The sequence below is a fragment of the Aulonocara sp. 'chitande type north' Nkhata Bay genome, linkage group LG23 (genome assembly GCF_057382095.1).
Source record: "Aulonocara sp. 'chitande type north' Nkhata Bay isolate Kocher_YH1m ecotype deep benthic linkage group LG23, A_spYH_male_GT1.1, whole genome shotgun sequence".
Taxonomy (NCBI): domain Eukaryota; kingdom Metazoa; phylum Chordata; class Actinopteri; order Cichliformes; family Cichlidae; genus Aulonocara; species Aulonocara sp. 'chitande type north' Nkhata Bay.
In genome coordinates, this window is record NC_141365.1 from 34,194,993 (window position 1) to 34,208,134 (window position 13,142).

Sequence of the window (13,142 nt, forward strand, 5' to 3'; positions counted from 1 at the left end):
AGAACTCCCCTTTAACATTAAGCAACCACCTGCAGAACCAGGCTCAGAGAGAGGCGGCTGTTCGCTATGACAAATCGGGACTGAGGAGACAGAGAAGGTAAAAAGAAGAGGGAATGAGACCAGGTACAACAAACAGGACAAAACAGAAGAGAAAGAAGACTGAAACCTGTGTCAAGTTTTGTTTTCTTCATCATTTTTGTCTCTCAATGGCAGCCTATGAAGTGTCATTTGTTGCATTTTGAGTGGCCCAATGATTTATGTGATTGCATATGATGATGATTCATAACAATCTCCCTTCTTTTGGTGTTTTACTTTTAAAGGAATAGAATTAAAATTAAAATATTGATATCACTTTTAAGTTTGCACTCTAAATATGAAGCTAGAACTAGCTTAGATAGTTAGCTATGATTAGCTTTGCTTAGCATACAGACTTGATACTATAATACTATTTAATAAGCTTTATTCTGTATACACAGATCATGTAAGCAAGAAATATTCCTCATCAGCCCTAATCTAAACAACATTTTACATATACTGCAATATAGATCCAATTATTTACAGCCAAGAAGTTATTTTTGCAAAAGTTTGCTTAGCTGATGCCAAGTAGCAATGAAAAAGAAGCTAAAAGGAGTCAATCCAAACGCCTAACTTATTTTCTTACAGCCTGGTACAAAAACTGTTTCCCTATTTCTAAAAACTATCTGATATGATAATATTCATATCACTCACCCTATCAAAATCTATTCATGTTTAATGTTGTTAAACGGCCACTTTAAAATGTCATCGCTTTCAGCATTCAGTTGTACTAAAAATCACTTTAGTGAGTTGCTTCCTCAGTTTTTCCACTAAGTTAACTTTGCTTTCTAGGATATTTCTTGCCAAAATTAGCATGCCATACAACATTACACTAAACTACGTGTATGACAACATCTCATACAAATATGGTCATGCATGGTCAAGACTGATTACCAAACTACAAACTTAGAATTCATGAATCCACAGGGCTGTGTAAACACACTGGCTGTATCCATCTTTTATATACACTCTTTTCTTGACACTACGTTAACAAGGCTTTGAATAAACGACAGCAGCCGCAAACATATATCAAACTGTTGTGTAGAATTAATTTTAGGACTCTCTCAGTTTACTCAACATAGTTTATCTTACTTTGGGATTGTTTACTATTTACTTATTTATTAGTAGTGTGGTTTACTGCCTTGAGATAGTTGAGTCTACTTTACCTCACATAAATTAAACTGAAGACAGTTTCGTTGATTTTCCGTCTCATCTGGCTTTTAAATAAATGACTCAACACACTGTAGCGGATGTTCTGAATCATGTCACAGATATTTAAAGCTGGAACCCAGTCTGCTTTGCCTGGAACATCCCAGGGAAACGAGTTCGGGATAAATGGACTTCACTTGTTTGTTAGTTGCTGGTGTTTTATCTCGTCGGCCGCACAGCTCCAAGCAGGCAAAGTGAGGCAGACAGCAGCTGCAGCCCAGTTGCCAGCCTCACCAGAGTGCTACAAACGGAACTGCCTGCAGCGTGGGAACTGGCACACACACATACACACATACTGACTACAGCCCAACACTCCTGTCAGTATCTTACTGTTGTCATATGAAAATCTCTACACTAATTTTATTTTTTTGTGACTTTTTTTTTTTTTTTTACCTTCAGCTGTTTATAGCTGAAAAAAATCTGTCCAGCTTTGGGGCTTTTGAAAGCTTTTCAAAAGCTTTTTTTTAAATCAAGAGCAAATGGTGGTTAACCATAGCTGCTTTTCTTAGATCCTCAAAGGTTTGCGAACATGAATCTATTACGTAACTACAAACCAGACAGCTATGAATGTGTACTTATAATTACTAAAGCGATGTCCCAAGTCATCATGAGTCATTTTTTGGACATCACAGAGCAGTACACTAAGGCAAACTCATTTTTCCCCTTACTTTTTGTCCACTAATAAGCAGAATCTTTCTCAGGGCGTAAAAGCAGAGTAACATCTTCTAAAACTTGAAGTTCAGTCAGTCTGCTTTGGACCGGGATGAACATATTTCAGGGGGATGCCTCCTGTGTCACTGCAAGGAGCCACCAGAAATAACAAATAACACCGATGGCAACAGCACCTCCTATTGTGGTACAGTAACAAGACAGTTCAGCTGGCAATACCTTTCTTTTTCCACATATAGCAAATGCAGAGGACAGATTTATAAAACCAGAAAACATGCAAAGATATATTCTAAGATCAAATCTTCTTCATGTTTCCTCTTAAAAGGCCAGGACGATTGCTAAGAAATGACTGTGTTGTCACTTTGAAAGACAGTCATGTTACATATGGCATCACGCACTATCTGAGTTGATCTACATAATGCTTGTGAACTACATCTTGAACTGAAGCTGAGTAAAACCATATATAACTATACAAAATGATGGATGGCACTTATTGGTTTGTAAGTCCAGCTGTTGAGCATTATTGCCATCCTCCGTATGGGTGAGAGACGGATCTAGCTTAGAAACAGAGGGACACTGGACAATCACATCATCATAAATTCATCAGGTAATGAGATAATAGGTCAGGGGAGCCGAGAATCATTTTGCTACTGACTTCTATTATACACCTAGATTTTGTTTTTATGACCAAATGATTCCCCTCATGCCAATCATTAGCAAGAGCACAGGTTTAAGGCACTCCAAAACCTGTGAAAAACAGAATCAATTTTTTAATATTTTGCAATATATTAAGTACTTTAATAATATATAAATTAAGATTTATCACCTTTTGTTAACCATAAATTATGTCTTCAAAGTTAAACTTTGTCAGTATCTATCTTATATAACAAGATAAAGTTACCTCACTTATTTTTTGCTGCAAATTCAGATTGACAAGCATACCAACGCTGTCAATAAACTTGGCCAAATGTTGCCATAGGATGGAGTCAGTCTGCAGACAGTCTGCAATTAAATGGGGTCAGGTTCTCAATTATGTGCAATCTGTTTCTGATAATCCAGCAATTAACAGGGATAAATCATTGAAAATGACATATCTGTAGCTGTTTACGTAGACAGAAATTCACATTTAACTATTACATTTTCTGTCAGCAAACCACCTGTTCTGTAGGAATATGAAAATGAGATCATCATCTACAGGGAGTGCAGAATTATTGGGCAAATGAGTATTTTGTCCACATCATCCTCTTCATGCATGTTGTCTTACTCCAAGCTGTATAGGCTCGAAAGCCTACTACCAATTAAGCATATTAGGGGATGTGCATCGCTGTAATGAGAAGGGGTGTGGTCTAATGACATCAACACCCTATATCAGGTGTGCATAATTATTAGGCAACTTCCTTTCCTTTGGCAAAATGGGTCAAAAGAAGGACTTGACAGGCACAGAAAAGTCAAAAATAGTGAGATATCTTGCAGAGGGATGCAGCAGTCTCAAAATTGCAAAGCTTCTGAAGCGTGATCATCGAACAATCAAGCGTTTTATTCAAAATAGTCAACAGGGTCGCAAGAAGCGTGTGGAAAAACCAAGGCGCAAAATAACTGCCCATGAACTGAGAAAAGTCAAGCGTGCAGCTGCCAAGATGCCACTTGCCACCAGTTTGGCCATATTTCAGAGCTGCAGCATCACTGGAGTGCCCAAAAGCACAAGGTGTGCAATACTCAGAGACATGGCCAAGGTAAGAAAGGCTGAAAGACGACCACCACTGAACAAGACACACAAGCTGAAACGTCAAGACTGGGCCAAGAAATATCTCAAGACTGGTTTTTCTAAGGTTTTATGGACTGATGAAATGAGAGTGAGTCTTGATGGGCCAGATGGATGGGCCCGTGGCTGGATTGGTAAAGGGCAGAGAGCTCCAGTCCAACTCAGACGCCGAGCAAGGTGGAGGTGGAGTACTGGTTTGGGCTGGTATCATCAAAGATGAGCTTGTGGGGCCTTTTCGGGTTGAGGATGGAGTCAAGCTCAACTCCCAGTCCTACTGCCAGTTTCTGGAAGACACCTTCTTCAAGCAGTGGTACAGGAAGAAGTCTGCATCCTTCAAGAAAAACATGATTTTCATGCAGGACAATGCTCCATCACACGCGTCCAAGTACTCCACAGCGTGGCTGGCAAGAAAGGGCATAAAAGAAGAAAAACTAATGACATGGCCTCCTTGTTCACCTGATCTGAACCCCATTGAGAACCTGTGGTCCATCATCAAATGTGAGATTTACAAGGAGGGAAAACAGTACACCTCTCTGAACAGTGTCTGGGAGGCTGTGGTTGCTGCTGCACGCAATGTTGATGGTGAACAGATCAAAACACTGACAGAATCCATGGATGGCAGGCTTTTGAGTGTCCTTGCAAAGAAAGGTGACTATATTGGTCGCTGATTTGTTTTTGTTTTGTTTTTGAATGTCAGAAATGTATATTTGTGAATGTCGAGATGTTATATTGGTTTCACTGGTAAAAATAAATAATTGAAATGGGTATATATTTGTTTTTTAAGTTGCCTAATAATTATGCACAGTAATAGTCACCTGCACACACAGATATCCCCCTAAAATAACTCAAACTAAAAACAAACTAAAAACTACTTCCAAAAACATTCAGCTTTGATATTAATGAGTTTTTTGGGTTCATTGAGAACATGGTTGTTGTTCAATAATAAAATTATTCCTCAAAAATACAACTTGCCTAATAATTCTGCATAACCCCCATATGTCTGAAAATAACACATGCATGAAATGCAAAAGGTGGATGCTATATACACACAGGTTTAAAAAAAAAAATTATGTCTCTAAAATGTAAAATCTCTAAAATTTAGACTTAAATTGTAGACTTAAGATGAGATGTCTAAAACGTTACTTCTTCTTTGGCTAAAATAATAAGATTAATTGAATAAACATTACTCATGTGAGAGTAATTTAACTGATAAAAAAAAAGGAGGTGTAGTTCATAAAAACTCATTGATCCTCTCCATGCACCTTGGAAGCAGGTGAAGTTGTGCCAGAAAATTTTTGCTGCATTTATACATTAGACAGAAGTTATGTACAAAACGTTGACTCTCTCTGAGAGTAATTGCAGTCTGTCCAAAGACTGTTGTCCTATTTTCAATCGCATGACCGGGCACTTAGCTTGCTCTGAATTAGAGTGTGTCCAGTGTCGAATGTTTGTTGTTGTTTTTTTTTTTTTTTTTTTATATAGATGATTTAATGTAAGTTTGCTTGGCTAACGTTATCTCAGGATGGTGGTGCATGAGATGAGCCACTTTGCTTGTAGTATTCCCAGAGTTTTTTAAATGTATTTGATAAAATATTGATATTTGGTGTTCCTATATTGATATAATACCCCCAAGCAAAGTACTGCAATACTATACGGTATTACAACATTTTCCCCACCCCTACAATATATTAATATTAAATATAAATAGAGACATCTGACAGATGAACTGATAAACCTGCGGTTTGCCTCCACTTATCACCTCAGAGAGAATGCTCACTTCAAGGGACACACAGGCGTTTCTGATTGTTTGCCTTTATGCTATGAAACATGCCAGTAGGACACAAGGAACTGAAGTTATCAAGTTTTGCTTTGATGAACAAGCAAGTTATAACATGCAATTAGTTAGCTTGTGAATCTGTAGCTGTTGTAACTTGCAGAGCCTGGCTAGCTGTTTACCTTTCATCTGGCCTCTGCGTTAAGCTAAGATAGTCATCTTTTTTATCTAATTCGTGACAAGACAGTGAGTATGTGTGAAATGTCAACCTGCTCTTTTAACATCAAGATAACTCTAGTGCTTCTTTGGATGAGATATTTTTCCAACTTCGGGCTGCTTAGTGTTACTGATAATCGCTCAAAGTAAAGTCAACACTTCTTAAAAGATCTAAACACTGAAAGCAGTCTTTAGCGAAATGACTGCGGTAATTAGCTAACAGAGCACCCTGCTAGTTGATGTATGGGTGTGTATTTTAAGTCAAGCAATTTCTGTCCAATTTTGATAATAGCATCTCTAAGGCTAATTTCATCGAAAACACAGCTCAGCTTATTAGAAGTGTGAGCCTTCACTCTTTCGCTTTAATTCTCTGTCTTCTGTTTTCCTGTTATTTCATCTCCAGACGCCACACATTCTGCCCCCTCCCCCTGAAACAGCATCCCAACACCCCCCAGTACCCACCCCAACAATCACACACTTCAGGTCACACACAAACCAATCTGCCCTCAACACACACCACCCAGCACCTCTGGCTAATCACTTCAAAGGAAGATGCTATCAGTCTAAAGAGAGACCCACTCAAGCAACTAAGAGAGCGCTCCAATCTGATGAGCAGCACGGAGCGCTTAAATAGCAAAACACGTCACTTCTTGTACTTTAGGAGGTACGCTCCATCCTCTAATTAGCATGTTGTCAAGAACTGAGCTAAGACAAAATTCCAATTTTGGGGCTCGGAGAAAAAGCCCTTGTCCACTTGGGGGCTTGTAAATCCCGATCAGTTCCAGAGAAAGCAGTTAAGAGGGTTAATGTTGCAGTAGCCATTAGACTACTCTATGATAATTTTTTAAACATTCAAGGAGGAAGAAACAAGCCTAAAAGAAAGCAGACCGTGAGAGCAACAAAAAGAACAAACAGAGACGAGGAGGGCTGACAGAAAGAAAGATCCCCTGGTGTTTTTCCTTAAACCTACCACTCCCTTTATTCCTCTTCACCCCAAATTCTGCACACCAAGAACATCAAGGAGCTGTTTGTTTGATCAATAGTAGGTCTGGCTTTACTTGGAGTCTCTCCCAAAGTTGGACTGTAACAAAGCAACCAATGCTTCTCCTGTTAACTCTTCTTAATACAGCTCTTTAAGTTCTGAATCATTTGCTTGGACAAGATTTTAGAAAGTATTAATATTGACATTAATATGAAAGAAAACCAATACAAATGTCTGACGGATACACCATAATTTAAACCCTGCTAGTGTCACTACACTTTGTTACACTTTAAAAGACATGAGCATGTAGGTGGCAGGAAAGGTCTCATGCAAGGGTCACTGCTGAGCTGCATTATGACTGCACTGCTTCTGCACCCACACGAGAGGCAGGAATTCTTAGACTCCACTGATTTGATATTGACCATTCCTGAGAATCATCATGCTTTAGTGATAGCTGTCATTACGGTCGTGGTTACACAGCAAACAGGAACTATCAGCGACCAATACTTTAAATGGCAAATACAGCATTTAAAAAATGGCACAATTATCCTAGATTACACAAAACGGAAAGACAAAAAAGGATTTAAAGAGTGAAACACGAGGAAAACCATTAGTGGCGGAGGGCAACAATGGTCAATACATGTTTGTGTCTACTGGTGTGTGAACTGGAGAGGATAAAGAGGGCGGGGGACACTTTGATGACTCTTAAAGATGATCTTTGACCCTTTAAAAAGGTTAAGAGGCAAATTTGGGGAAGAGGGATTACAAATAATCTCCCCAACCTTAGGGTGATTACAAGTCATGCACAACAGCCAGGAATTTGGGATTAAGTGTCACACAAGAACCAAACCATACTAGTGTGGGGTATGTGGGCTGTTTACATGATGATAAAACAGAACTCCTCCATACAGGGAGGCCCTGGAGCTACTGGTGTCTCTTCCTTTAAAACATCTTACCTTGTTTGGAGGGCTAGGGGGTCGAGTTTGTTCTTCGTATGCCGGGACATTTTCCCACGTTGCCACTACAGCGTGTGTGGGTGTGAAATTTGCATCTGGGAACCCCCGGTGTACTTCCTAGGCGAGGAGATGAATGAACGAATGAGGGAGGAAGGGAAAGGACGACACATGAAATAAGGGAATGAAAGACAAACACTGAGCTGATGGATTGAGACAAACCAAATCTGTAGTTAATTAAAGTTCAACAGGTATTTTTTTCTCTAGTGTTTTATAGCATCTTATGAGTTTTCAACACTAAAACTGTAATCATTACACACCTGTGCGACTCTGTTGAGCACACTGGGTATTTCAGTCACCCTGTAGTAAATCTGTCCTCGCCCTCCGCTTGTGTCAATGTCAGCCAGGAATGGAGCCACCACAGGGAAGTCTGTGGGGAATCCATCATCAACGTATTGCTTCTCCATTGGCAAGTCCTGGGCTGATATGATGCCATTGGTGGCCACCTAAAGGGAGGGAAAGCTTTAGTTTGGAATATTTGGAATACTATCACGAACCCAACAAACCTCCTAATGAACCCATTCGCCCTTGTAAACCACTAGAACCCCTTCATGGACTCCAGGAACCACATAATGAACCCCTATTTTCCTCAAAAACCACTGGAACAACCTCGGGGTGCCCTCCCAAATTTTTCTGATCAAGATTTAGAAAAGTTCTGACCACATGCAGCCACAGCTGTACTCAAGCAATTCAATATTTCCATTTGATGCTACTTCACAACATTTTAGAAGGAGATTTTTACAAGGCTGTAGATAGATCCCCGTGAGTCAAAAGATCAGTTTTTTCTACTCTTGGCTCTGTATGACATCAGTCAGAGGGACTATCCCTAATATGGTCATTGAGAGCCCAAACCTTTGACTGTGAGCACAGAAGCCCCACCCAGCTGTGTGTTAAAGTGATGTACACATCAAAGCATTAATATTGGTATTCCTGATTATTAAAGTGGCCATGTTGCATAATGAGCATTCTCACATGTGACAGTATTAATCAGTGCAATGTTGCTACCACTTAAACCTATCTATCTATCTATCTATCTATCTATCTATCTATCTATCTATCTATCTATCTATCTATCTATCTATCTATCTATCTATCTATCTATCTATCCTGAAATCTTTGATTCTCCTTGGATAGCTTGCATGAGTCACAGTTCAACATAATCTCTATTTATCACATACCAGCCCATGGTGTTGTAGAAGTGCATTGCTGAGACTTAGTTCAAGTTTTAAGTGAGGATAATAACAGTTTACCACTTTCTTTGGATCTAAGAAACGTTGTTGATCTCAAACAAGAACAATACAACATCATTTATTTCTTGGTTATATTTTGAGTTATTTTCCCAGATCTGCAAGCTATCAAATAATAGTCAGTTAGAAAATAGTTAAGTAGAAGCTTTAAGTGGCTTTTTTCCTTTGAACCCATTGGTTCACTCCTACTTTGCAGCATGGCTACTTTGCAGGCTCTGACAGGAGGCACTCTGGGCAATAATTACTTTTACTTTTAAAGCATTAAGTACATTTGACTGAGCAACACTTCTACTTATACCGGATGCTCCTACAGCAGTTATGGTAAAAGAAAAAGAGTTAATTTATTTGCATCTGTTGACATCTGCTGAATATAAAAGTGAAGTTGCTGAGAGATTTGGATTTAAATATTAGGAGCGCAGTTTGTTGAAATCCTATTCAAACATTGGTCCTTCATGAAAAAAAGAGTACACATGATAATAAACCCAATCTCCTCTGCTGTCCATCTCTTTTTTTTATTCAGCCGTGAATGAATCGCTCCATTTAGCAGAGGGGAAACAGCAGCACAACTCTCCTGCGCAGATTATTCAACAGCTGCAAATATCACCTGAGACACGTGAAGCGGGAACTTCAGCGAATCTTTTTAGGTGCTCACAAAATAGACAACCTCGACTGAGTGCAAATGAATAGTAATGAAGTCGTACTTACATATAGCTGGGAGAAAGGGGAGTTGAAGAAGTACAAGGGTCTGGGAAGGGACAGCACTTTGGACGTCTCATCGTCGCCCTCTCTCAACACCGAATCTCCATTTAAAGTGCCGTAAGGAAACATGTCAGCCCTCTGGATGGCAGTAACCATAGTGCAGCTGCAGCACAGCAACACGCACGCGGCCAGCATCGCCCATCTCTCCATTGCACAGCCTGAGTGATCGAGCAGCGCTGCGCTATGAGAGGGAGCAGCAGGAGAGAAGCACAGCTGGACTCAGAAAGAGATCTTTACTCACTCCTCCTCTCCACCGAGCCCCCGCAAACTCCACGGGGAGGGAAGGAGGAGTTTATGCCCACTGTGATTGGTCAAAGGCGGGGTGAGTGACAGCAGGCCGGGGCTGGAGGTAACATCTGGCTCGTATTAAAGAAAAGACAAATAGAGCATTTTTAATCCGGATGTAACTCTATCTGTTTCACAACACTGAAAAGACATGTGGTGTCATTTAAAAAAACAAACAAAGTGAGAAACATGTTTTCTTAAATAGTTTGTAGGTTTAATTTGAGGTTTTCGAGGAGGACACATTAAGTGAGGGGATCTGGAGGACTTCCCTGGGAAACTTTTAACTTACTTCCTGAATTCTTGTAAAGTTTTCTTAACAAATATGTGACTTTTCTGCATTTATTCGTAATGGAAATATCGTTATGTAAAGGAAAACATAAAATTCCGACACATCAGGTAATGATTCAGTATGTTAGGGTCACACTTCTATATATTGTATATAGATCTTTTTTTTTTCTTCGTTTTTTTCTTTGTCAGTTTTTTTGGAAGCCACATTTGAATGAGATGAGATATTAGATGGAACAATAAGGAGTTAGCACTCTTGGTTTTGCACCCTTTGTTTCTAAGTATATACCTGTATGATCACCTGACAATCCACATCTGCTTCTTGGATGGGCTGTACGATTAGGCAAAATGCTAAAAACAAGGAAATAAATAAAGCTTATAGTGCTACGTCCAGTTGTCTGAGGTACAGACAACATGAATGGCAATGGTAGTGATGGTAATCTTTATCAGTAGAACCAGCTGTAAAACTTGTGGAAATACAGCAATAAGTCTGAAATTTTATGCACTTTATCACATTTTTGGAAAAGCCATCCAGTGGGCTAGACTAGAGTCTTTGCGGGCCAACTTTGGACTCCCAGACCTTATGTTTGACACCTCTGCCTTAGAGGGTGTCACTTAAAATCAAAAAATAAAATTATTACGAACTTTTCTTAGCCGACTAAGTAAGAAAAAGTAGTACGGTTATAACATAAACAATTCTTTTGTGCTTTTTATAGGGTGTACAAATTCAGACACACACTTACAGACAATTTACACCACGTCCAATGTATGAGCATTTCAGAGACTACTTACTGAAAACCCAGAACCATGCAAGAAGCCCTAAAAACTCATTGTGTTGTCTTGTTTGCCACCTGGTGTCTGCAAAGGCATACTGCAGAATATGCACCATGCCCCAGCTAAATTGAGTTTGAAAACAGTCATTTACAATTTTCAGCAATTGCTAAGAAACGTTTTTTGAATCCATCCATTTAGGACTGGACAGGCTGGGCAGGTCACAGCCCATTGCTTCTCTTGAAAGTTTCCACCCTACATTTACAAAAACACTCTTGCAAAATCTCACAAACACATCAAAACAGCTGTGTTTTGATGTGCTTCAAACCACATCATTTTATCTGATCATGCATGCAATCAAATGAAGAAAATACTGGGCATTCAGAGCACACCACATCAAAAAAATTGAAAACAACTGGTGCAGGAACTGGAACTTGGACCTTTAATCTCAAGTGGTTGTTTCACAATATTACAATGATTACCAAAATATAAAGCAGACATGTCTCACATATTGTTTCTACATATTAGTGTTGAATTTAAGTCTCTCTCTGTTTTTGTGGGTTCTGGCTTCTATCGCTTCAACTTTTGGCATCTGTGGTCAATGTTCTGCATCTAATTATTGTGCAAATTGTGCTTCAGTGAGTGAGAGTGTGTTTAGTTTGTGGTGTATGGTGTACTTGGGGAACTCCTTCCAGATCTGGACAATCTGAGGGGCAACCTGGCAGCATCAGATGGACCGAGACATAATATCCCAGAGGTGTTCTAATGGATTTAGTTCAGACAAGCTTGGGAACCAGTAAGTAGTATCAGTTCCTAGATCAGTTCCAGATCCTTCAAGAACTGCCTGCATACTCTGGGCAATGCCGTGCACCAGAAGGAACCCAAGACCCACTGCACCAGGTCTGACAGTGGGTCCAAGGATTTTAAACCCTTCACCTCATGACAGTCAGGGTGCCATTGCCTAGCCGGAAAAGGTCTGCACATCCCTTCACCACCAAACTTGTCAAGCTGAATGTAACAGCAGCAAAATGTTTTCCACAAGTTCTGCAGACTCTTTCATATCGGTCACATGTATTCATGGTTGGAATGTGTTCTCATCTGCAAAAAGCACAGAGCACCAGGCGCCAGTCAGCTCTGCTATTCTATGGCAAATGACAACTGAGCTCCATGGTGCCAGGCAGTGAACACGGGTCCCACTACAGGATATCAGACCCTCAGGCCACCACCATGAAACCTGTCTCTAATTGTTTAGAGAAAGACATTCATGCCAGTGGCCTGCTGGAGGTCATTTTGCAGCGCTGGCAGTTCCACAAAGGAGCAGATACTGGTCCTGCTGATTAGTAACTGGGTAGCATCTGGGGTAACTTTCTGTCTCCTGGAATCTCCTCCATGCATTGACACCGGACTAGGAGACACACCAAGCCATCTGGAATTGGATTGCCAGTGCAACCTCTGTAGGGTCCAGGTATGGCTTCATGTTACCAGTAGTGACACAGAACCTGGCCAAATGCAAAACAAGTGAAAAACAGTCAGATAAAAGACTACGAGGGGAAAAGATTCTCTAGCCTAGCTCCTCTACTGACCCTGTTGTTAATTTCACCAAATAAGCTGAAACTGACTAACAACCCCATCTGCTACCTAACTAACCAAGATCCCAGGAGTTTAACTGACTTGATGCTATACTCTGATTAAAAAGTGTTCCTTTCATTTTTGTGAGCGGTGTATTATTGTACACAGCCTATGCTTTATTTCCATAGTTGTAGTACAGATGGTCCATATGCTTTGTTCTGTTCAGTGATGGGAAGATTTTCATTTTTGATTTTTTTGCTTTTTTGTAAAGTGTACTACTTTGTTTACCCAAATAAATGGTCTTTTTTTTTTTGTTTGAATCTGTTTTTTTTGTTCTGCCCTTGGGTCCTCTGCAGATAATTCATGCCAGTAGTAGAATGCAAAACCCTGAAATCAGCATTTGACAAAAGCAGAGGTTACGTCTCCCATGGAGAAATATTCACTTTGTGATTCTGACGGTACCGAACATTTTGACCACTCTGGTTTAGACACTGTTAAAGGTATCCGTAGTATCCAATTATCTGTA

At 39.9% G+C, this 13,142-nt stretch overlaps 1 protein-coding gene across 1 annotated transcript in view; it reads right to left on the reverse strand.

Moving 5' to 3' along the window:
* nid2a (nidogen 2a (osteonidogen)) overlaps positions 1-9,952 on the reverse strand; it is a 66,461-nt gene extending 56,509 nt beyond the window's left edge. Inside the window, exons 1-3 of the mRNA XM_086283936.1 lie at positions 9,653-9,952; positions 7,961-8,146; positions 7,644-7,760 (exon numbers count right to left, since the gene is read on the reverse strand). Of these exons, the coding sequence (XP_086140062.1) occupies positions 7,644-7,760; positions 7,961-8,146; positions 9,653-9,856 (507 nt within the window). The 5' untranslated portion in view covers positions 9,857-9,952. The remainder of the gene's footprint in view (positions 1-7,643; positions 7,761-7,960; positions 8,147-9,652) is intronic.
* Positions 9,953-13,142: the final 3,190 nt, after the last annotated feature.